The following is a 26,204-nucleotide window of genomic DNA, read 5'->3' on the forward strand; positions in this document are numbered from 1 at the left end:
TCAGCCCACCAGCGGCTTATCCTGATGGCCTGGGAGCCAAAAAGTTTGATGACCCCTGAATTATAGGGTCGGCTTATGAATGGGTCATAAAAAATTTCCACATTTTTACTTATCCATATTGGTGGGGTCAGCTTATTAACGAACTAGCTTATGATCGAGTATATACGGTATATACTTCACTAGCTACCCTGTTTGTTTGTGCTTCTTCATTTGATTTAATTAAAAAAAGATTCCACTATCCAGGAGGTGATGTTAGAATACAAGTTACCACCAAAACCTGCTTTCATTCACCAAGTTCAAGGATATGAGCATCTAGCATGTGTGTGACATAGATGCTGTAATTGTAACAAAGTATTTGATTAAGAGTTTAAACACTTTCATAAATTAACTTTCAGGCTATCTTTAAATTTTTGAAAATGATATAACAAACAAACCTGGTCATAATGTAGGGGCCTCAAGTCTTCTCCACAAACTGCTTTCTGTTCTGCATAGCATTGTTCTTGTATTGATTTGTCTCTAGCTAAAAAGAAGCCAAGCCAAGCACTGGTGGTAGAAGACGTATGCTGGCCTGCTAACAACAACCCAATAAGCATTCCAGCAATCTCATCGTCTGTCAGCGAACGGCCATCCCTAGATTAAGGAAATAAAATACATTCTAGCTTTACTTGATTAGGTATCCAGATATAGTGCCATACATCATGTTAAATGATTGTAGTTACTTTTAGCTTCAGTTTTTTTCCTTCTTCCAGTTGGGGAACTGCAGAAGCATGGGAAAGAAGAGAGATTGCAATGCAAGGAGCTAGAGAGAAAGTCATCACATGGCTGCCATGAGGGTGAAAAGCAACAGCTATCTGACAGCTGCCTCCAACATTTGGCTAAGCATCTACAATAAATTACCTCCTAACCTTTTGATCTACACTTAAACACAGCTAGTAATGAACCTGGCAAGACCACACCTGAAGTCCGCCATTTGTACGTGGAATTTTACTGAATCAACAATGCACAGACAGTTCTTTTTTTTTCTACTGAGAACAGAGGTGTGAGAAAGGGTCTGTCAATATATTTTTCATGGTAAGAGAAACTGCTGAAAGATTTCAAAAGAGGCTTGAGGGCAACAGAGAAACTGGAGGCATCCAGCAGGGGTACAGTTGAGAAATGAGGCATGCAACAGAGGTACAGTCTAACTCCTGTAGTACATAATGGAAATTAAATTTAAAAACCAACCACCTTGGTTAGTCTACAGAAATTGAGCTCAAGAGGGCTTTTGAAATATGGGACTTGAAGATAAGAAGCCTGGGAAGCTTTCCAGAGATGACTAGAAGACAACTTTACTGGTTTGGGGAGAGACACCAATAGTGGCATATCCTCTCTGGAAGAGACTCCTGATAAAATCTGCATTATGGAAACATTGAGATGACCTCATCTAGTGAGGTTAGAATTCCTTGCCCTAAGGATTGATAAATAGGTTGGGTAAGTGAGATGGAAAACGAGGCTGTTAGGCTGACTAAGGGGGAAGGGAAGGGTTTTGCTTCCTACCTGTGTAACATCTTTCTTCTTTATAATTAAGATAAGGAAGCCTAGCTCCCTGAACTTTGCACAGTATTCAGGTGGGGTATGTTATGCAAACCATTTATTTTATTTTAGTCTGATTTTTCTTTCCAATTTTAAAATCAATCTTGTTGTTAAGAAATCTACTGTTTGGGTGCTTCACACAGTCTGCACCCTAAACAAAGTGAAATCCTTCAGCCTCTAGAGGGAGGTGGCAAAAAGGCCTAAATTTCACCCATTATCCTCATCAACATGGCATGGAAAGAAGTGTTCTCTCCAAAAGCCTATACAAAGCTGCATACAAGGGGAGAAAGCCAAATAACCCAAGGAAGAGATGTGAGGCGGGTGACAAGAGTCATGCGGCAATGACTTGGGAAATTTTGGTAAATGAAGCATACCCTGTTAAAGTACTAAGCACTTCCCCCTTATACTTCTAAATGGCAAACCTTCAACACTTTCACTTACTTATACGTAACATCCAGCAATGTTTGGACCATGTCATCCTCCCTTTCCCCAGATTGACGGCGTTTCCGGATTACTTTATAGAAAATGTTCTTTATTTCTCTGTGTGCTCTGTCTCTACGTCTGTAATTCAAAGCATTTTTATTAGGGTCTGTATATAAAATAAACACACAAAATGCTGTAAATACTTATCAAATATGCAGAATTTTTCTTTGCAAATAATCAGTGAAAATCCAAAAGATTGTTTAGATAAAATGCCTAAAATACTTATTCACAAAGTTTTCACTAGTCAGTGACATATCAGTCATTTACTACCCAAATATTATTAACTAGGTCATAGTCATTTCAGATACCATTTTGAGGAGCAGAACAGGCACAGAGCAGATTAGGTATTTGATCTGATAGGTGTAATTGCATCAAGGATTTTGGGGAATATGGAGTGGATAATGTGCATCACAGTACAATGCGCGCACCAGAAACACAAAGGAACATAAGACTGGGAAAACTGGTTCAGGTTCCATTGAGCTGATGAGATGGGCCAGAGAGATAGCTGCTTTGTGTTATAACATGCCTCAACCCACCCTGCAATTAAGCACAAATCATAACAGTGTTGTTGCCTAAACTGGCCTATACCATAACTCTGTTCATTTATACTAAGTATCCTGTAACACCTTGCATTTGCTGAAGCAAGCATTTGGCATAAGCAGATAGGAAACGTGTCAAAATCGAGATACATTCATGCTATGACTTAGTGCAAGGTAGAGAAGTACCTTCATGGACCAGTACCTGGAATGCTAGTATCCAAAACAAGGATGAGGAAGGAACAGAACAAGAAGTTTGGGAACTGGGACAAACTAATGGGTTGGATTTTAGTGACATGTAAAGAGATATGTAACTTGTAAAATCATCATATAAATACTACCCAGCTGAAATGCATAACTCTGTGAGCAAATCTTCTGCCTAAGGTGAATGTAACATCACTGCACGAGACAGCTTCCCAGAGACTGGTATCATGGAGAACCTTTTCCCTGTACGACATTATTGTTGGCTTAGAGCAATAAACCTGACTGACATTAGTTATTTGGTCTCTTGAACATATGTCATATCTAACCAAAGTGTGGTCAAGGAGCTGACTATACAATTTCAACAAAAGCATGCACTAAGTCCAGGTTGCTGCCTTCCAAATCTCCTGAATGGAGAGGTTTGCCAGCAAGGCCACAGAGATAGACTGTGCCCTGGTGGAATGTGCTTTCACATAGTTGTGTGGCTACAGATCAGCTAACTGATAACATGTCCAGATACACTATGCGATCCAGTTTGATATTCTCTGTGAAGATATGGCCTGCCCTTTAAGACCCTCTGCACAGGCCAGGAGCAGTCTGGGCAATTTTTGGAAGGATTTAGTGCTGTCCAGGTAGAACAAAATGGCTCTGCGCACTCAAAGGGGATGTAATTCCTGTTCGATCTACTGGTATGAAATTTGAGAAAGAATACAGGTAGGTTAATAGTTTCATTAGCGTTGAATTCAATCAACATCTTGGGCAGGAATCTAGGATGCGGACTCATGGATATTTTGTCCAATTGAATAATGTATACAGTAGTCCTACCATCAGGGGCTGGAGCTCTGACTCTCCAGGCAGAGATAATAGCCAAGAGGAAGGTTACGTTCATTGACAAATAAGGTAAGAAGCATGTGGTCGGAGGCTCAAGGGCGGTGTCACAACCCAGTGGCCCCCTCCCTCAGGGGGTCCCCTGGGGAGGCAGATCAGCATTGTATGTTGCTAACCTGTTGCAAGCATTGCAAGGCATTTTGGGTCAGGTTAAAGGTCTGACTGTGGAGTGGAAGATTCCTTTGCAGGTTGCGAGAGGCCAAAGGGGGAGAGGAGAACGGGTTAACGCAATGCCTCAGCTCAAAATCGGAAGATAGGACGCCGATAGGAGGTCCAAGGTCACTGTGCTCGAATAGACTCTACGCAGCCAAGAAGCCTGTTATCTGGATCTCACCCACCCCAGCCAACCGTGAGAAAGGAGAACTAAGCTGAGCAGGACTGCAGAGAGTGCAAAAACAAGTGGGACGGTGAAGGCCAGCGAGGGGGAAAAACAAAGTCTCACATCCCTGAAGCTGGTGTGTTTTGGGAATGCTGAGGAAGCCACAGAAAGCCGGTTTGGACTGGTACAAAGAGCACGAGGAACAGAGGTCCCTGAACGAAATGCCCCCGAAAGAACCCAGGACTTAAAACCCTCCTGATAGCTGAAGCAAGTTAGAGATCAACAGTGGACCCTGGACGGCTTGTGCACAAGACAGAACTCTCGTCCACCCTTCCCCCCCTCTTCTTCTGACGTTACACCCAGGCTTGGCCAGCCTCGGATCGTGCGTGTGAGAGTATGAAAGTGGGTTATGGCTGGGGCACTAACGCTTTCTTTCTTTCCCTGAGTGACGTGGGAGCATTCCCCGCACTCACCGCTGTTATTTTATTAATAAAGCTTTAACACTTAGACCCTTGGTGTGCTCCTTCATCTACTCCCCTAACGATCCTGCGGCCTCAGGCCTGATCACCTGATGCCTCAGGCAGATTGGTAACAGAAATCTGTCACAGCGGGGGAGGGGTTCCATGAGTTATGTGAAGTTCAGGTTGAGATCCCACATTGGAGCCAGATCCCTGACCAGTGGGATGAGCCTTGCAATGCGCTTCAAAACCTCTTCAGTGGGGTAAAACCAAAAACTGGTCAATGAGCAGGTGGATCACAGAGATGACCAGAAAGTGCACCAATATCAAGTTTGGTGAGACACTGGAATGCTTGAGATGCAGCAGGTAGTCCAGAATATACTGGATGCTAGCAAGGACATGGGACATCTGATATTACATCACCCAATGTGAGAATCTTATCCACTTGGAGAGAAGTGGATATAGTGGAGGTCTTTCTGCTATTAATATGAATATTCTGAACATCCTGAGAACTGGCTAGCTCTATTGACATCAGCCAGCAAGCATCCACACTGTCAGGTGAAGGGATGCTCATGTCTTGGTGCAAGATTGAGCCACTGTTATGAGCAAGGTTGGGGATCATAGGCAGAGAGATAGAAGGCACTACAAAGAGGTTGTAAAGCTCCCTGAACCACATCTGCCTTAGCCAATATAATCCTCATAGCCCCAGTATGGCCTTCTCCCACTTGATCTTCTGCAGAACTGTAGGTAGCAGAGGGATGCGGGGGGCGGAGAATGCATAGAAGAGATTCTCTGTCCAAGGAAGGAGAATCATATCTGACAGGACTACATCCTTCCCAAGAGCAAAAATGTCATTGTTCTGTGCTCTTGCAAAAAAAGGTCTATGTGGAGGACCCCAGAGCCTAAAGAGGTCCCAAATGACCCCTTGTAGAAAGACTGTCTGCCTTCACATTGTCTAATCTGGGGAGATGGTCTGCAATACACCATGGTATTGCTTTATCAGCAAAGTCCCAAAAGGTGAATGGCTTCCTGGCATAGAGCAAGGGACCTGGCCTCGGCACTTACCACCACCTATTTAAGTAGAACACAACTGCTATATTGTTCCTCATTGCCAGGACTAATTGACCATGAATCACAGGAAGGAAGGCAGGGCAGGCACTGTGCATGGCCCTGAGCTCTAGGCCGTTGATATGTGAGGCCCTACACAGTTAAATTGTCCATAAGGGTTCCCCATCCAGATGTGAAGGCATCAGTGACCATAGTTCTCAAGGGTGAACCGGGAGTACATGGGACTCCCCTGTGCATGTTGCAAGGGTCTGTCCACCAATCCAGAGACTGAAGAACCGTCAGGAAAAGATGCACCACCTTGTCTAGACAGTGACATCTTGGGCAGTAGACTGAGAAGAGCCGAGCCCGAAGATGCCTGAACTGGAGTTTTGCAAATGAGGTTACAAAAGGTACACACTGCCATAAGACCTTGCAGCAGGAAGCAAGACCTCACCCACTCTAAAGGCTGGGACTGTAGGTGGAAGCAAAGAGTGAATACGGCATGAAATCTGTTGAGTGGTAGGGAGGCTGTTGCCGTGAACGCATCAAGAATGGCCGCAATGAACTCTATCTGCCCGTGGGTATTAACATGGACTTTCTCATTCACCAGCAGGCCCAAACATTGGAACATCTGCAGGATACACAAGACATGGGTCTGGACTTCTGACGGCGAGTGTCCCCTCACCAGCTAGTTATCCAACTATGAGAACATCTGAATGCCAGATCTTCTCAGGTGAGCGGTTACCACTGCAGTGTGCCTGGTAAATACATGGAGTGCTGCAGACAGTCAACAGGCAAGGACCAGTATTGGCAGTATTTCCTGTTGAACATAAACCTTAGGAAATGCCTATGTGCCAGGGGTATTACAATATGGAAACAGACATCTTTGGGATTGACAGCAGCATACCAGTCCTTCTGCTCCATTGCTCTGGAGAAAGAATCAGCGGCAGCCAAAACTGTCTGCAGTGCTGTTCTGCCCACTAAACAGTCCTCCACCAGGATGGTGCAAAAGTTCTGCCTGTAATCTTGTGGAACCTTTCCAATAAATGGTTGTAATGCACACTAGATACATGATCATATTTCTCTAAGACCACTATCCGCATCTGGAATCTTGATGAGAAGTGAGCTTTATGACCCAGGAGATAGAGGTGTTTAGCCTCTTTATCCTTAGGGGTCACCTTCTGACAACTCCGATGAGTCCTCTCAATGGCTGTGATTATATGACCAGGATCATGGAACTGCATGGGATTAGAACAATTTGCAGCTGGGATTTGATACCATCTATCAGTTCGCTTGGATGTCAGTACCAGCCACAGGTCTTTTGTGAGCTCCAGGCGGCCTTTGTTGATTGGGCTCACTATGCGCCCTATTGACAAGAAGTCATGGATGTCGAGGACCTTGTGCAGCGTGTCCTAAATCTCCTTGGTGGTTATCTCCAGGGTTGCTGCTACCCTCCCAAAAAAAGGTCCTAAACAGTTTGTAATCCTCAGGGGTAGAGGCTGACTGATCCTGTCTGGCAACAACACTGTGGCCAGTATCACCCATTCCTCTCAGATGGCCTGCTATACCAGGGAGGGAGGCTGAGACTGTTTGCACCAAGAAGATCAGTCCTTAATAGTACTGAGGACCCAAAAAGGGACATATGCCATGCTCATATGGTACCAGAGCCCAAAGAGGTTATCAATCATCTCAGTACTAGGCTAGATCAGTGCTGTGCTCGGCCGAAGGCCACAAGTAAGTAGACCTGGATCCTCTAGACAAAGCTGATGCTGCCAAGCCTTGAGCTCTGGCTTGGGATGGCTGCTAGCTTTCCTGCAAGTCAGAGGATAAGAGTGAACAGCAGACATCTGGAAGAGCAGGAGCTCACCCCATACGTGTAAGGGTGACACGACCCAAAGGATGAATCATCAAAGCTGCCAGGGTCTATACAATTATACTATGCAAAAAAACAAAATATGTTAATTATTTGTGGTAGCCATTTTAATTCTAAAGTTTTAATACAAATGAATTTAAGACAAGATGCAAACAAACCCATGTGCTTGTGCAGAACTTGAAGGATCAGACCCAATATAATAAATATCTTACATAAAAGTTATTTGCTTTGTAGAAAATGAACAAAGCTTCAAAAAGTGCTTTGAACTAGATCAGTATATACTTAATTACATACACTAAATTTAGGTAGCTCAATTATACTGAATTAACATGTTTAGAAACTCCCAAACCCTCATTCTTAATGCTTTGACTCAAATTTAGGTACTCAATAGTTGTGGGGATAACATTTAGTTATGCTGTAATTGTTACACTTTTAGGCATGCTATAGGTCTTATGCTTTTAGATGTCAGTTAAAAGCAACTGCCTTCCTAATTTCTAGTTGAGGTTACACCATGAAAATAGTATTTTGATAAACTCCCCTACAGGAAATATCCTTTTATTCCATTTTTATTTAAAATTCATATTTACTTAAAACATACTCTAAGAAAGAGCTGAAACAGGCACAGAAGTTTCTTAAGTATATACTGTTTAACATGTTATTTTTGGTACCTGAAGCTAGGTAAAGGAAGCCAACCTGGCAGAAGCCAAGCTGCATGAGTAAATCCCCCATCCAGATCAGCATACAGTTGTGCCACCTTCTCATTGAGTAAGTTTCTGATCTCCTTCCCATGTAAACAATGACTTGCTGTCAAAATAATGAGCTCTGAAAGAGCTTCAAACAAATCTGAATAAAGGGAGGAAAAGGAAAGTCAGTCAGCACGCATTTTGCGGAGATGGTGTCAAGATTGACAGGCCACTACTTTCACTTCTGCCAAAAAAAGGTATTAACTGAATACACACGGAGAGTTTTAAATAATTTTTCTAGGTGTTTCTGAAAGTGTTCTTCCACAAATGGATCCCTGTTTTGGGTCAGTGGGGAGGAGATACTTCCAGAAAGGATTACTTGGAAAGGCTGGTTGGGAGAGAAGATAGAAAGCATTGTAGAGAACTAAAGAGGATTCACTACCTGAGGCAGCTGGAAGCCCCGTTTGTGCAAGCAAGCTGTGCCCAAACTGGCACTTGATGTTATTTACCCCTACAAAATCCAGAAGTAATTGCCATGATGGTTGAACTCGTACCCCAGCATCACACAGCTGATTTGAAGCACTTCTGTGGGAACACAAGGTGCATTTCAACCAATTGAAAGGAAATATTTTTAAGTATTTCCAAGATCAATTTTTCCAGTGGAAATGAGGGCTATGTTGTGCTAGGATCCCTGCTCACAGCTCTGAAAGAAGGGTGCATCACTTGTAGAAGAAGACTGATGAGATCTGGTTTCAGAGAGAAAACAATACCAAGAAGCTAGTCCTGGAACAATAATCCTCAGACCTCAAGGTTGGACTCAAAGCCTACTCTGCACAGTGTCCTATCTACAGGAGTCAGGAAGGAGTAAACTATTTGAGGATGTCCGAGCTGTTCTATTACAATGGGAGAAAATTGTATGCTGTCATGTTATGTGACAAAACATGCTGGGAAAAGAGGAAGGAGTCTGGGGTCTTTAAAATACAGACTCCTCACTTACTGGTGAGCTGTAGGGAAGACAGCACTGAGGAAGGGAGTGGCAGCTGGTTCACGGAGAATGACCTCAAGAGACCGAATTTATGGGCAGTTCAGGTTAAGGAGCTAGAGAGGCTCTTATTACTTTGCATTTTGGTGGATTGGTCTGCATGTTAGTCATTGTTGTGTCTAGCTTGATTAAAAACCTGTTCCTTAATCCACCACTTTTGTGGTAGATTGGACCATACTGACAATCCATCATGGCCTGTAGTACAGAGGAAGAGAGACTTCCTGGGGTCTTAGATGACAATAACAAATTCAACAAAGAATACAAAAACAAGGCATTGTTAACTTCATCAGTGATGTGAGTGTTTTTGCTGAGCTACTCCAATATACAAGCAAGGAAAAATGGAAAAATTTGGCTATGTTTGAGGAAAGCTCTTTCATTTGGAAAGGATCCAAAAAAAGTGTCAACAGTTATCAGGAAAAGAAGTTGCTTCTGTACAATCCTACATCTTTCATAGATAAACTTAGGGCGTATGCAAACAGACATTCCCTGAAAAGAGTAACGTCACATTTAGGGGGGTTGGACAAAGACTGCTCATGCTGTCAGAAAAGAAGTGAGCAGCAATAAAAAATATTCTGCTGATAAATCTGACAGTTTTACAGACTGCTCTAGAAACACAAATAATTCGATCATAACCATCTTCTACTCTGTGGGTCCAACTGTGCAATTCTTACTCATGCACATGCTACTCCTGGGGGAATTCTGCACCAAAAAATGAAAAATTATGCATATATTAGTTGTCAAAAATAACATAATCACACCAGTTTCAATTATTTTGGTAATTTATTTAGAAATACCTATCAGCAAGTATGTCTGTAACAATACAGACAAAAGAAATTCCTCCAGGAGTGGAGAGTTAAAGAAACCCTTACGACAATCCAGTTCCTGTTTCTCTGTTATGCTTTTGTTGGGCACCTCAGTCTGGATGTGTCACATGTGCCAGCTAGGTATATTTTGGGGAAAACTCTGCCCTTCTGGTCTTTTAGTAGATTCTTGTTTGTTCTCCCTGCCCCCATAGGGTTACCATATAGAAGTTCCCAAACAGAGGACACTGCTGTGGAAGGGGAGCTGGGGGAGGTATCTAGGGGTGCTGGAGGGAGTCGCAGGACCTGACACATGCACTCCCTCCCCACCCCACCCCCAAAAGCCCAGCTATGGAGTGGCCTCCCTCCCCCCGGCCCATACCACCTCCACCCCCAGAGCCCAGGGATCCAGGAAGAGAAACAGCCAGATGTTGGGTCCTGAGCTTGTATGGAGTTTCCTGTACGCTGCCTCCTTCCTTCAGGGCATGCTGGGAATTGTAACTGCTGGGAAGCCTCCAGCTCCCCCGCCCCCGGCAGTGTCCTATATTTGTGAGCTGGGGAGTCAGACTCTGTGGGCTCGAATGGCCCCTAGCGGCAGCCAGAAGCTCTGCAGCACCAATTCTGCAGGAACAAATGAAATTCTGCACAGAACATTAATTCTGCACAAATTCTGCATTGCACAGTGGCACAGAAGTAACATGCTCATAATGAAGCAGCCCTATTCAAATCAATGAAGTTTGGGAATAAATGCTCACTAATAAAATGGACAGGTGGGGGTCTATTTTTTCTTATTAATTTTTAATATAATTTGGCTTAAGTCAGACTGTTTTAGTTACGGAAGTACAAATAGTCTATTTCTTTAAAGAGGATGTGCGTTATTGATCATGATTCTGGAACAAGGGAATAACAACATTTAAAAATGTTGAGTTGCTGGTTTAACAGTGAAGATATTAGGCACAAGTGGCCTAACCCTTGCAAAACTATCCTAATGCAGCCTGGACTGTTAGTTTGGGGACAAATAGGCAGAGACTACGAAGCCAAGAGCAAATTAGCTCTTTACAACCTACTACTAACTTTGAGAGTGGCTTCATCCTCCCTTGAGCTTTAAGTAGGCAAAGAACATGCTTTGTACCTGGTTCTTTTGAGCATGGAACGTCTGATACAGTTGGACCTGTCTTTCCTTTCTATTAAAAATGTTCAAGTAGATCAAAATACTGTCATATGAAGCTAGTTTTGTCTACTTCTCGTGCACTCCCGTCAGTGTAACTTTTCAAAACACAAAGCATCTGATCTTGCTTACTTCTTTCTCCACTCTCTCCCCAGGATTTGAAGTACTCCTTTGTTTCTTTTTCAATTACAGGTACGTGTTGTTTAAACTGAGCTATATTCAGCCCAGTTTTTAGCATTTTCTTTTGTTCCAAAAATACCTGCAAGGGTTAAGATATTAGAGGTATAGAACATGAGGTACATAATTACAGTTTAGTCATTAACAGCGTATTGCAAGTGGTACTAAAACAGAAAAGACAGAAATGGAAAAATAGAAGTCACAGGGAGAACCTTCTAGAAACGAAAGTAAAAAGGCTAGTGAGGTAGTTATATTGTTGGTGAAAAAGATACACTTTCAAGGTTACACAGGATCTGAAAAAGGGCTCTGTGTAATCTCGAAAGCTTGCCTCGTTCATCAACGGAAGTTAGTCCAATAAAACATATTACCTCACCCACCTTGTCTATATAATTTTAAATAACTGTCATATTATAAAGAACATGGTTAACAGACAGACATGCTGTTTGTCATAAAAACAAAAACCCAGAAGCAGAAGTCCAAGAATATCCACTAATTTCCACCATCAAGCCACAGTCCTGTTCCAAGTGGCCTGCTATGGGTGAAAGTTAGAATTACAGAAAAATAAACTATTTTTCCTAAATTATCTGTAACAACCTGGCCTAATCTCCTTCTCTGGATGGACACCAGTCTGTTGTGAATGAACCTAATCACTGGACCACCATGTGCTTTTAAGCCCCCTGGTCTGGACAGTGACTGGTCACTGTTCCTACAGTTAGTCTCTAATTCACATTCACAGGTGCAGACCTCATATCTGCACCCTTTCCTTTGGATGTGGGGCTCTGTAGCCCAGCCACTTTAAATCCCAGAAACAGTTCCTCACCCCTCTTGAGCCCCCCAGTTCCTTAGATACATACTCTCAGGGTCCACCTGGAAAGTGGTTGCTCAGTTAACCCTGTCAGCAGGAAAACAAGAAACAGGGGCTTACCAAAGGAATTTCTTAGCCACACACACACTTCACTCTTAACACACACTAGTTACAGATCTTTAGAAAATAATGAAGTCCCTCCCCCGTCCCAAGTCTGATTTCATCCTTCCTGAAAGTCCTGTGATTGGTTCACATCCTTAGGCTAGGCAGCCCCTCCTGTCCTCTCTCACCTCCAGCCTTTTTCTTTTGGTATGTGACAGTGAACTGCCTCTTTAGAGAAGCATCCCTGATTTAAAATAGTATAACCCTTTTCTCTGGCTGTCCACCACCTGACCAAACTGCAGGTCTCCCAGCCATATGCTTCCTGGGGGGTTCCAGGTTCTCCTCCTTACCACATTCACCAACACATCATGTCTGTGTACGTAGACTAAAGTCATTCAAAGTCAGTGGCCCTAACAGTACAAAACCCTTTATTCCAGCATGGAATTCATTCAAGGTTGATGGAACTATATTGCTCAGTGCCAGCTTCTCAGACAGTCATTCAACAAGGCATCAAGCCTCCGCTAAAGAAGAGATGCTGTAACCCACAAAGGAGGCTGCAATATATAATGAAGGTCCTCCAAAATATAGCACCGAAAAGAAATGGAATTCACAAAACAAAATGGAAGACAAAAGCTCACAATATGACACAAACATATCCTCAATTTGTCAGTGTGTCCACTAGTCTGGACACGATTTATGGATTAAACTGCTCATTCCACCAGAACAGAGAGAATTTATGCCTTTGTCTCCCAAAGCTCCTCCTACCCCATTCTCTAGAGAACTGAGGTAACCCAACAGATAGAAGGTTGCCCGACATGTTTTTAAAACATGAATTTAGGCTAAGATGTATGCACTAGGTGAGGTCCTGCTCAGATTGTGGAAGCTGTTTATCTAGGTCAGTGGTGTCCAGTTTGTGGTCAAGGACTGTTTAGTTAAACTGGATTTGATTAGGAAAGTGTTCCCTGAGCTGTACCCTGCAGTTTTATCTGAAGTGTTTGTATAATTCCTGTTGCTACAGGAAGAAGGTAGGGAGCACCGCCTTACCATCTGCCTCAGAAAGTTCTCCTTGTAGCCCCACGAGCAGCTCTGTAACCCAGGAGTGCACCAGACAGTTTCTATCCCTCCTGTGCTAGAGCTATTCAGCAGCTCCCCCACTGCCTGGGAGCCCCAGGGAGAGCAGGAAGGAAGCTCAAATGGGTGTGTAAGCCTAGCAGAGTGCCTAGCAAAGGATGACCCCCACACAATCCAGGGCAGAGCAGAGGGGACCTCCCCAATTCTCTGCACCAACCCAGGTTAGAGCAGCATGGGCACAAGTTGCCTGAGGACACTCCAATCTGACAGAGGACCCCAAGAGATTATATGCCACCTGGGAATAGCTAGAGCACAACATACTTCACTCATTCTTCCTTCTCGCCCTGGAGACATAGGAGCTGGTGGAACAGGGAAGATTTTCTTCCCCAAAATATTGGGCCCCTTGACCTTGTTCAGGGTGAAGAGGTTGGACGACACTGATCTAGATACTTACATGGTTTTCAGTGTAGTATATGTACCTCACACACACAAAAAACCCACCTCCCTCCCTTCTTCACCTGCAGTGGCATAAAAAGTAGCAAGCTCCTTCCTCTCCTAATTTTCATGTAGCATATGAGGAAGCTGACTCAAAGAAATGGGTTTGGCATTTAGTTCTGAAAGCACAATCAATGGTCATTCTTATATTTTGTGAGTTTAAGTTCCAAAATCTGAGTCTAGCTCTTGTGACAGTTCTATCCATGTTAACAAGTGTCCCACTGACCAAGTTTCATAGCACTGGGGGAAGGTAGCTGTTGCTGAAAATTACGGTCTAGTGAGAAGCAACCCCTCAAGAAGAAGGGCCTATCTTGAAAAGCAGAGTACTGGGATTATTTCCAAGCAGATGGGCTGCTGTACTCTATACCAGCTGAAGCTTTCTTATCCTGTCCTGCTTCAGGCTCTTACTGCTACTCCATATTTTGGGAATGAAGCCAGATAGAGCAAGTAATATTAAAAAAACCTAAATCAATACTATGACCTAATCTGGAAATTCATGTTATTGAACTTTTAGCTAAATTATAAATGCTGGGAGGTTTTCAACTCAGGTCACTGTCACTAGTAGTGGGAAATTTTATTTTAATTTTACTGTACATAAAGAACAAAATACTGAAAACTGAAATGCTAGTTGGTAGTTGAACTACTGATGGAAGTGAGTTCCTGACAACATAAGCTTCTACTATATTTTCAAGAGCAAGTCTAGATTCTTCTATCATGAATGGAAACTGGCAAATGTGTGGAATTGCATTCTAGGATACACTTAAATCCTGTTCTTATTGCTTTCAGAACATGAACATTGTGCCATTAAATTATAATTAAAGCTTTTAAATATTTTTCCACACTCAAAAGCTTCAGCAATTGAGCGTTATTATCTAGAAATAAATTCAAGCGCCATTGCAGTTTACTTTCATATTTGGAGCAACTCCTCGGCAAACCTCTTCAGGTCAACATTTGTTAGTCATTAAGTCAATATTCTGTCTATACTTCTTTCAGATTTTAACTAACTTCTATCTATCCATTCAACTCATTGCCTCTTCCCAGGGAGCCCCATAGGTTTCAAAAAACAAAGAAAAAAACCCACACAAACACTCACTTATCCTTCTCAGCCACCAAGACAACAGCTTATGGGTTTTTAAAAGTGCATCTTAGAATGGGGATACTATTGGACAGCTTGGTTGAAGAGGGGAGTTTAGCATTTAGCTCTGAATAGTGAGGTTAGCAAACACTTATTTCATCTGGCAGCAAGTTCCATGTTCTTGGTCCATTCCGAAATGAACTTGTGGGCAATCTGCAGAAGTATTCTACCTTGTTACTTTCAACATGGCAAATATACAGCCACCTACTGGTTTGATTAAAATTATTGGAGCCAGTCAGCCTTACTTTATCTGGCTCTTCAAGAATGAAAGTTTTCTGAAGGCCTCATGGTTCTAACTTTCTCTTTTCCTCCATAGCAGTTTATGTATGCCACCACTATCCCTCTCTAGAATGGGAATATGCTTCTGAAGCATGCAGCCATCCCTAGCACATTAGATAACTATCATCCTCAAACTCTCAGCTTCCACCTTGTGCAGTCCTCCATCCTCCCATAGTCAGGGAGGAGGTCTGCTGCCTTCCTCTCCAGTCTCAGCCTCTGCAAGAATACAAGGCAAAGAGGGTAGAGGTAACAGAGAGGTGTTATGCTGCTTGCTGTCTGCTGCACTGAGGAGACTCAATACCACCTGCTGGTGAGGGCAGAAGTGTGAGGTTTTGTAAAGAAAACCCACTAAGCACTTAGTCCCTCTCTCTAGTACCAGATCTATCAGAGTGGCTTGGGGAGGTGGTACCGCCTCACATTTGTATGTACAAATAGGCCTGGAGAAAAAAAATCTCACTCTGAAGCTCCCATGGCAAAGAATGAGCCTAAAGGTGCTCTTAGGTTAAGAGCACTCAGAAAGTATAAGCTCAAAGGAGGAAGGAAAACTGCTAGTTTTCCACTGTGGTGGAAGGAGAAGGTCTAACCCATGAGTATTGTCCAAACCAGTAGATGGCCATATAAAAAACAATACAGAGCCTACATGTGTTCAGTCTTTGGTTACTCTATGCCTAACAATCAAAATCAGCAACTGTGTTGGCAAACCATGCTACCAGAATTTCACTGATATTGTCAATCCCTATCATATAGGGCAAACAGTTCATGGCAACCTTGTCAGGATTTGATCTGCACCCTAGATGTTTAATTGACTTTGTACTCTAAATACATACCGGGTTAGGTACATCATAAGCAACTCCCTTGCCAAAGACTGGTGTGGTCAGTCGAGAGTATACATCCTCTGCATTCAGGTCTTCATTTTTACTGTTGAATATTAGAGCAGCAGCATCGCTACCCAGTAGGTAGGTAAACGTCTTGCCCACCATAGTGAAGCTAAACACAGGCCCATACTGAGGGGGGAAAGGACAAGTTAGTTTAAAATAATGAGAATCTGGAAAGTTAAAATTTTGTTATCCTTATGTAGAACCTTTCAGATTTTAATTGCTTCAAATCTATATGCTCACAATACTACTGGAGTGCAGCCACCTCTCGGGTGGGAAAGGAGGACAGCAGCCAACTAGACAACTGATGCATAGCTTGCACTACACATCGGGGAAGAAGAGGAGAGGTCAGAGGGGAGAAGTTTGACCAAAGGAAATAAGCACACGCCCCTACTCTTACAAGAAGTGACTAAAAAAAAAATCACTTAATGGGACATGAATACCTTAAATCAAACTTAAATCGGATTTTCCCAAATATATTTATGAGGTAATATCCAAGATTATAAATAAAGGATTTGTGTTTTTCCTGTTTACTTGGTTGCATTTTGTGTCTAATGAGTCAGTTTCCATTTTCATTTGTGCGGGGTTTTTTACACAACAGGGAAAAGACCTTCTTTAAAACAGGAATGTGTGAAACCACAGAAATAGTAAGGGGACTTGGACGTAGAGAGGTAGAGACTTCCACGGCAGAGAGCCTGGAACCTTTGAGAACCCCCAGGATTTCCAGGCTCCTTGCTTCAGAAATCAAAAGCTAAGCCCCCACTAGAATCTGGGCTTCCAGCTCCCTGCCATGGAGATTAAGTCCTGAGAGCTCCAGTTGGATCTGCCAGGGCTTTCAGGCTCCTGGACATATAGCCTGGAAATCATGGTATAGCAAGCTGGATGTTGAAATTTTAAACCCAAATCACTTTCATGAGAATTTTTGGGTTTAACAAACCAGTACTTTCCAATAAAATACAACCAACTCTACTTTAAGGTTTTCTTTGACCAAATCCCTATGAAGTGAAGTGCATATTAAGTTTGTCCATTTCACAAGCATGAAATCAATAGTACCATGAGTCAAGCCTGTGGTTCCAGAAAGTCTAACCGTTAAGCCTTCTTCTGACATAAGTCAGATACTACGAGTACAAGATAAGTATCATTTCATATTTTCCCTGGGCTAGTAAAAATCTTGGTGCAGTTGAACACCCAATTATTCATAGTTTACAACAGACACTCAAATTCTTCAAGTAGGCAGGGTAGTGGCCTAGTCATATGCTGACCTCTTAACATGACAAGATTATCAGCAAGGAAGAGACTGAGAAAGAGAGCCTGAGTAGTACCAACAAATGTTAAGGTAAGTAATTCAAATAGCTCATTGGATAACGAGTGAATCCACTGGTAGGCTTCCCTCAACTATATGTACGCTTCTTTGAAATCGGGTCAAATCCACAATTGAAATCCAGGGATGCGACTCTGTTTCAGTCATAGCCTGGGAGCATGTGGAATTCCATTGGCAAACTAATGACAGAAAGGCAAGGGACATGTCATTTGATTTGTATAAATCTACAGTGTCACAATTTCAATGGTGTCATCCTCTACGGCTTGGGAGGTGGGGACTCACTGCCCCTTGCCTCTGCAGCTCCCAGTCCTCCGGTTGGTGGAAAAGTTGATAATACAGTGTCATTGGAAAAGGGAGAAATGATACCCAGCTCAACCCATGAACACAATGGTACCAAACATGACAAACCTAGAACAACTATGTAGATACATATTCGACAAAATGTTTAAAAAAATCAACATTACGACACATGGCAGACCTACACTGGTGGATGTTTTCCAAAAAGCAGACAGATAAAAATTGCCACTGATAATGGGTGCATTTATACCTGTGTAACAGAACATACTTCTGTGTCTGCTATTGTAATTATCTTTGCACAAAGTATGTCTTGTGAGGTGTCATTTGAAAATACATAATTTGCTGGTCATTATTATCCTTGTAAAATATGTATGGCAACACTGTATGTAAAGTTATAAGATTCCATTCTATGGTGTTATTAATACATGATCCAAGTCTAGGGAGTGACCAAAAAGTTCCTCGCAGACAAATAGCAAGCTGATGCCTTGGCCCGGTATAAACAAGGCCAATCAGCCATTACCTGTTAAGTGGCTATTCTTTGGCAGGAAAGAGGGCTTGGGTGAAAAATCTACATCTTAGCAAAGAAACAGAGTTCCCACCCACACAAACTGCCTGTCACCATGCTCCTAGCTGAAAATGATTCTTGACGCAGGGAGAGGACTATAAAAAGTAAGGGGAGACACCCCAAGACACCTTCTCTCTCTCTGCCCATCATAGTCACGGCATCTGAAGGACAAAGGAAGCAGCATAGGTGTTTGGTCAGTAATCTGCTGAAGAATGTAGTGAGAAAACTTGCTTTGAATCTAATGTAGCTTGTTAAGTTAAGTATTAGTAAACATTTTATCTTTATTTTTCTTGTAATCATTGCTGACTTACGTCTCATTACTTGTACTCACTTAAAATCTCTTTGTAGTTAATAAACTTCTGCATATTTGTCAAAATAAAAATATAGTCATGCCAGTTTCAATTATTTTGGTAATTTATTTCAAAATGCCTGTCAGCAAGTATGTCTGTAACAATACAGACAACAAAAAATATTCTGCCAGGAGTAGAGAGTTAAAGAAACACCTATGACAACCCAGTTCCTGTTTCTCTGTTATGCTTTTATTGAGCGCCTCAGTCTGGGTGCATCATGCATGCCAGCTGAGCACATCTTGAGGGGAACTCGTTTTTTTGCCCTGCTCCCCTAAGGCTACCAAATAGAGGACACTGCCAGGAGAAGTGGGAGCTGGAGGGGGGCATACAGCTGGGGGGTGCTGGAGGAGTGGATGTCTGGCTCCTCTTAAGAGCCAGCTGCAGGGCCAGACACCCACATCCCCTCCCGCCCAGAGTCCAGCCGTGGGGCCAGACACCCACACTCCTCCCTTCCCAGAACCCAGTTGCAGGGTGCCCCCAAGCTCAGACACCTACACCCCCTCCGTCCCCAGAGCCCAGGAATACAGAGGGAGAAACAACATGATGCTGGCTTCCAGGCTTGTACAGAGTTTCCCGCACGCCTCCGGGGCATGCTGGAAACTGCAGCTGTACCCTTCACCTCCACCTCCCCCTGGCAGTGTCCTCTATTTGCAAGCTGGGGAGTGAGGCTCTCGGGGCTTCAGAGGTCCCTAGTGGCAGCCAGCAGCTCTGCAGCGCCAATTCCGCAGGAAAAAATGAAATTCTGCACAGAACATTAATTCTGCGCAAATTCTGCATTGCACAGTGATGCAGAATTCCCCCAGAAGTACTGTTTCTGAGCAACCCAGGCAGGGAAGCTACAGCAGCAGAACATTGTAAAGATCACCCCAACTAGAGGGAAGGGTGATGCAACTATCCATTAGTCTGGATTGTACCCTGGTTTGTCACAACCTGTTATTAAGAAGGCAAATTATAAAGTACTGGGATGGGATGACTGAGCTAATCCAAAACTACACTTCCCTATCGGGCATGTATGGTCTTGGTGGATGAACTGATCACACCCGTTTTGTGCAATATACCATGCACTCCTGAATCTATCATTCAGCTAATCAAATGTTCGTGTGAAAAGACCAGATGCCTACCACTTTGCAAATGTTTGACCAGTAGCCTGTCTTGTACATAGATGTGCAAGTGCGGTGTGGATGAGGATCAATGTGACAATATGTCTAGCAATGATGCCCTACCTGGTGACAACACTGATGATGACTTTGATGAATAAATGTTTTCAGTTCTACATATCAAGGCCAACTTACCTAGAATTACCAAAGATCAATGTCTTTTTTATGTAAGCAATGCATCCCTATGTCAAAGTATAATTCAAAATGTTAATTTTTAAATATTTTTTTCTCAACTACATATCTATATAATTGTTCTAGGTGTATTATGTTTGGTATCATTGTGTTTTTGGAAGAAAAGGCTTTCGAATTATATCCAGCTTGACCCAATTCCAAAGACACTGCATTAACAAACTTTCCACCAACCAGAGGACTTGAAGCTGGGAGCCACAGGGACAGGGGGCACCATGTCCAACCTGCCACACCACAAAAGATGACACCATTGAAATTATGATTCTGTAGATTTTTATTAATCAAATGACATCTCCCTTACCTTTCTATCATTAACTTGCCCACAGAATGAGGTATTACTACATTATGTGCCCACACTATCAAGGTTGTATAGTATATTGAACTCTAGCAGACAACGTGTAAACATTTCATTCCAAGGAGATTCAAAATTATCCAAATAGGTTCTGGGAACACAGAAGGTAGCAGAACAAATAAAAATATCCTAGGTACATTCAACCACTCATTAGGCAAGACTCACCTTTTCATAGGCATTTTCTAAAAAGTCAATAGGACTTTTTCCAAATGCTACTGCATGTCCAAGAAAAGGGATATTAGACGAAATATAAGGTGGGTATTTCTGCAAGAGAATATTCATTTAACATTTAGATTGCTTCAAAAAAGAATTAAATACTGCATTAGGACCGCTGACTTATTTCATGATTCATTATGTGAATAATTGGATTAAACAACTCACACTGGCCGAGAACGTATATGGATAAATAATCATAACATTACTCATGATATGGTACCTACAGCTTTGGATAAGAGATTATTATTAACCAAAGATAGGAAAAATTCAAATAAATACTTCTGGAGACTGGTTAATGAGACTAGAATAGAAAGATACGGTAAATGGAAAGATATGAAGCATGTTGGATAATAGATAAGACTGCAATGAGGCTCTATTTTAGGGAGAATGAAAGGCCATTTGGGAGTTGATGGCCAAGAGCGGTGACAGGCAAGGAAGGGTCTGGATGAGGGCTGGACTCAGCCATTGGTATCAGCTATTTCTTTTTTATCATTCAAAAGGATTTGGGGTCATGGCTGACATCCCAGCCATCATGTAAAACGCTCCCCTGTGGCTTTTTGACATGCACACAGAGTTATCTCACTGCCAAGTCCCTATCCTAGGAGGGGAGGGAAGGCTGTAGCATCATCTCCCACCTACGCGCAGCCAGTGGCCTATGCTTGCTACTGCCATGCTGGAGCCTTGACATTTATTTATTGACAAAATTTGCAGAATTTTAAAATATTGTGCACATAATTTAATTTTTTGGTGCTGAAATCCCTAAGGAATATGGGGTGCTGGGCAGTGGGGGGGGCTGTGAGAGGGGCACTGGGCAGGGGTCTGTGGGTGGGAGATTGCTGGGCATAGGGATCTATGGTGGAGATCTCTGGGTGAGGGGCCACGGGGCATGGGGGTTGCTGGACATAAGGGGGTACTGGGCAGGGGATTGGTGTGGCAGGTCACACTGGCAGGGCTGGGGTTGGGGGCACAGGTAGGCGAGAAGTGCAGGAGCTAGGGTGAAGGCAGCACTGTGCAGAGGTTGGGGGTGAAGGTGGCACAATTAAGATGTTCTTAATAAAGTGCACGTGGCAAGTTTTCCAATACTGTAAGCTTATGTTTGTGTTGCTAAGAGAAAGTCAGGCATAGGGGCGCTAGTTTAATAATACTGCGTAGAGCCCCATAAATCCTAAGGACGGCCATGCACGTAAGTGCATTTTAAAAAGCTTGTTCCAAAAAGTCAATCCTACTTGGAGGCAAAGAAACCTTTCTTCTGTGCAATAGGTAGGGCAGTGCCTCCATCCAATGGAACTGTTCCAGAGGGTGTGCAGCTTGTCACTCTCTGGAAACAAAGCCCAATACAATACTCCTTCACAAATCCTCACCCATACACAGGAGCGGCGCCAGGGGTTTTGGTGCCCTAGGCGGGGGTCCTTCCGCGCTCCCGGTCTTCAGGGCACTTCGGCGGCGGGTCCCAGAGCAAGTGAAGGACCCGCCGCAGAACTGCTGCCAAAGACCTGGAGCGCGGAAGGACCCCCCACTGCAGAATTGCCGCTGAGGGCAGCAAAATGCTGCCCCCCACCAAATCCTGGTGCCCTAGGTGACTGCCTAGGTCACCTAAATGGAAGCGCCGGCCCTGCCCATACAGTCAGGCTCTGTCAGCTCTTCCCTGGGGGCAGCTCTCTGCCCAGAAGGGGCACACATAGGTTTCTCCAGCCAGAAGGAGTTAAGTGCATCCTTGCGACCCGAGGCTTTGGGCTCCAAGGTGGACCCAGGCACCCCAGGGTTAGGTGGGGAGGAGGACGCTGAGGGCAGCAGGTTCTTCTCAGATACCCCCTTAACGCTGCGCATCCCCCTCCGAGCAAGGTAACGGGCGTCCTCTTCCTCTGCCCCCCAGTGCTCAGCCTGCTGCTGGGTGCCCCCCTCCCGTCCCCACTCCGGCTCTGGGGCAGCGGCTCCTCTCACAGCCGAGGGGTCCCCACGACCACATAAAGCCTCTGCACACCACACCCATCCCGGCCCCGCCATCTCAGCCCCCACCCTACCGGCCCCTCTCCTCCCCCGCGGGACCTACCCCCTCGCCGGGCCGGGGCTGGCGCCGGAAACCCAGCTGCAGCAGGTAGCCCAGGCTCAGCACGAAGGCGGAGGCAACCAGCACCATGGAGAGGGGGTTGCCCGCGGCCACCCGCTCCAGCACGAACCCGCCGACATCCAGCAGGCGCAGCATCTCGCCTCAGTTGCAGGGTGAGCGATTACACGTAACGGGAGCACCAACCGCTCTACTGCGCCTACAAGAGCTGCCCCGCCGCCTCGCCTCCCAGCCCGGAGGGGACAGCGAGTCCCGCCTCCACGCGCTGGGCTGATCTCTGCCCATCGTGTTCCGAACCAATCGGCGTCCGAGCGCCACAGGGCGACCGCGCGGGCGGGGCGGGGAAGTGCTCGTGACAGCGGGCGGGGGCGGTGCTTAGCGTGTGGGGCGGGTGGTGGGGTCGACAGGGAGCAGCCGCCGGCCTGCTGCTTCGCCAGGTAGTGTGGGATCCCCAGCGTCCCTCTGAACGCTCCGGGTCAGCTCCGGGTCTGGTGTAAACGATATCAATGGAGTTATACCCGATTACACCGGCTGACCCATAATCTCCATTTCCTGACTAAAGTGCCTCTTCTGGGCATTGGCAGCCCCCTGTGGCATGTTGGCCTCCTGCTGGTCTCTGGGACGAGGCGTCTCCTCCTGCACTCACCCCATTCAGAGGGAGAGACAGCCCCACCTGCAAAGACAGCTGTCACTAGCGAGCGTTGCATCCTGGTCGGATGAGTGTCACAGTGTCTGGGATGAATGTCACAGTGCTGTTGCTCTCTGACCAGGGCCAGATTAATGCAGGGGCTTTAGGAGCTGCAGCCAGGGCCTCGGGCTAAGGGGGCCCTGCAAAAATAAATCCATAATTATATACAATTCAGTGGTCACCAACCCGTCGATCGCACTCAACTGGTTGATCCTGGAGCCTCTGCCAGACTATCGTGATCTCCGGGACACTAAAAGTCCAGCGGCACAGAAGGGCTCAGGCAGGTTGCCTGCATTCCATGGCCTCACGCCACTCCCAGAAGAGGCCGGCTGCTGGCACGTCTCTGCGGCCCCTGGGGGTGGCGGGAGGCAGCTCCATGTGCTGCCCCTGTCCCCAGCACTGTCCCTGCAGCTCTCATGGGCCGGGAACCAATGCAGCTGCGGGGGCGGCTCTTGCGGGCTCAAGCAGCGCACAGAGACGCTGTCCCCCTCCCCCCAGGGGTATAGGCATCGACTCCATCGGTGCTCCAGGGCTGGAGCACCCACGGGGAAAAATTAGTGGGTGCTCTGCACCCACCGGCAGCCAACCTCCCCTCACCCCCTGCCCCACCTCCTCCTCCTCTCCTGAGTGCGCTACGTCCCCGCTCCTCCACCTATCTCCCAGCATTTCCCACCCAGCCACCACCAAACAGTTGTTTGGCAGTGTTAGCACGCTCCGGGGTGGTGGGGAGGAGCAGGAATGTGGCACACTCAGGGGAGGAGGTGGGGCCGGGGTGGAATATTGGCAGAGAGGGGGCCGAGTTGGGGCGGGGACTTTGGGAAAGGGGTTGGAATGGGGGCAGGGAAGGGGTGGAAAGAGGCAGGGCAGGGGCTGGGCCTCATAGAAGGGGTGGAGTGGGGGCGGGGCCGGGGCAGAGGGGAGGTCGAGCACCCACGTGAAAGAGGGGAAGTTGGTGCCTATGGCCAGGGGCGCGCAGAGATGTGACAGCAGCCAGCCACTTCCGGGAGCGGTGTGGGGCCATGACATGCAGGCAGGCAGCCCGCCTGTGGTGAGCGCCTCCCAGCCAAAGCCTGCACCTCACACCACCTCCTGCACCCCAACCACCTGCACCAAGTCAGAATCCCCTCCTGCACCAAACTCCCTCCCAGAAAGAAACGAATATAACAGCTGTTCTAAGGTAAGAAGTAGGCTATTTTGAATTAACAACTATATTCTACATGTTTTATGACTAAAATGTAACCACAGAATGGCTTTTTGTTAATTAAAAGGCAAGTTTAGTATAGTGTTAATAGCCTCGATGCCATAATTGTGATCATTTTGTTTTAAATTAGGAAAAAGACTTGTATAAGGGGCCCCACAAAATCTAATAGCCCCAGGCCCACAGGAGAGTTAATCCGGCCCTGTCTCTGACAGTGTCTCCTGCCATGCTCCATGGAGGAGGATTTACTGGAGTCAGGGATACATTTATGCCCCATAGGCAGCTTGCTGGACTGCAGATTAATTTTCTGGAAGAGGACATTGGGGAGGGTCACAGGACAAAGAACCATGCTCTCCACAGACTGTAGGAATGCAAGAGATTGGGGTATGTTTGCAGTGTTGATGTAGCCATGTTGGGCGCAGAATATTAGGGAGAAAGTGGATAAGAACATAAAAATGGCCCTACTGGGTCAGACCAGAGGTCCATGTAGCCCAATATCCTGTCTTCCGACAGTGGCCAGTGCTAGGTGCCCTAGAGGGAATGAACAGAACAGGTAATCATCAAGTGATCCATCCCCTGTCACTCATTCCCAGCTTCTGGCAAACAGAGGCTAGGGACACCATTCCTGCCCATCCTGGCTAATAGCCATTGATGGACCTATCCTCCATGAATTTATGTAGTTCTTTTTTTAACCCTGTTATTGTCTTGGCCTTCACAACATCCTCTGGCAAAGAGTTCCACAGGTTGACTGCATTGTGTGAAGAAATACTTCCTTTTATTTGTTTTAAAACTGCTGCCTGTTAAGTTCATTTGGTGACCCCTAGTTCTTGTGTTATGAGAAGTAGTAAACAACACTTCCTTATCTACTTTCTCTACACCAGTCATGATTTTATAGACCTCAATCATATCTCCCCTTAGCCGTCCCTTTTCCAAGCTGAAAAGTCCCAGTTTTATTAATCTCTCCTCATACAGAAGCCATTCCATACCCCTAATCATTTTTATTGCCCTTTTCTTAACCTTCCAATTCCAATATATATTTTCTGAGATGGGGCAACCACATCTACACACAGTATTCAAGATGTGGGAAAACCATGGATTTATATAGAGGCAACATGATATTTTCTGTCCTATTATCTATCCCTTTCTTAATTATTCCCAGCATTCTGTTTGCCTTTTTGACTGCCGCTGCAAATTGAGGGGACGTGTTCAGAGAACTATCCACAATGACTCCAAGATCTTTTTCTTGAGTGGTAACAGCTAATTTAGACCCCATCATTTTATATGTATAGTTGGGATTATGCTTTCCAGTGTGCATTATTTTGCATTTATCAACATTAAATTTCATCTGCCATTTTGTTGCCCGGTCACCCAGTTTTGAGAGATCCTTTTGTAGCACTTCGCAGTCTGCCTGGGTCTTAACTATCCTTAGTAATTTTATATCATCTGCAAATTTTGCCACCTCTGTCACCCCTTCCTCTAACCCGGGATGCCCTTTACACTGCATTGCTGTTGTTGCTTCCATGCACGGACTGCTCACAAACAGCCTCAAACATGCAAGTCACTTCCAGCTATGTCTGTTTGCACTTGCAACAAGCCAGACACACCCAGGCTTTTACGAGCCTGAAATATATATTGCAGGGTGACACCAGCACACTCCCAGTCCCAGATTTTTCCCCAGAAATGTGTCTTATACTGCCCAGCCTTCTCCTGGGCAATATAAGCTCATATAAAGTCTATCATTTTATTAATAGAAAAGTTATGTGTTCTGCAGTAACAGGGCCAGGTTCTTGGACTGGC

At 45.0% G+C, this 26,204-nt stretch overlaps 1 protein-coding gene across 1 annotated transcript in view; it reads right to left on the bottom strand.

Moving 5' to 3' along the window:
- LOC101934931 (lanosterol 14-alpha demethylase) overlaps positions 1-22,856 on the bottom strand; it is a 28,846-nt gene extending 5,990 nt beyond the window's left edge. The window contains exons 1-7 of the mRNA XM_005282391.5: positions 22,507-22,856; positions 20,406-20,504; positions 15,962-16,138; positions 11,203-11,329; positions 8,046-8,220; positions 2,014-2,133; positions 435-630 (exon numbers count right to left, since the gene is read on the bottom strand). Coding sequence (XP_005282448.2) covers positions 435-630; positions 2,014-2,133; positions 8,046-8,220; positions 11,203-11,329; positions 15,962-16,138; positions 20,406-20,504; positions 22,507-22,659 — 1,047 coding nt within the window. The 5' untranslated portion in view covers positions 22,660-22,856. The remainder of the gene's footprint in view (positions 1-434; positions 631-2,013; positions 2,134-8,045; positions 8,221-11,202; positions 11,330-15,961; positions 16,139-20,405; positions 20,505-22,506) is intronic.
- Between the last annotated feature and the right edge of the window lie 3,348 nt (positions 22,857-26,204).

This window comes from Chrysemys picta, chromosome 2 (assembly GCF_011386835.1).
Source record: "Chrysemys picta bellii isolate R12L10 chromosome 2, ASM1138683v2, whole genome shotgun sequence".
Taxonomy (NCBI): domain Eukaryota; kingdom Metazoa; phylum Chordata; order Testudines; family Emydidae; genus Chrysemys; species Chrysemys picta.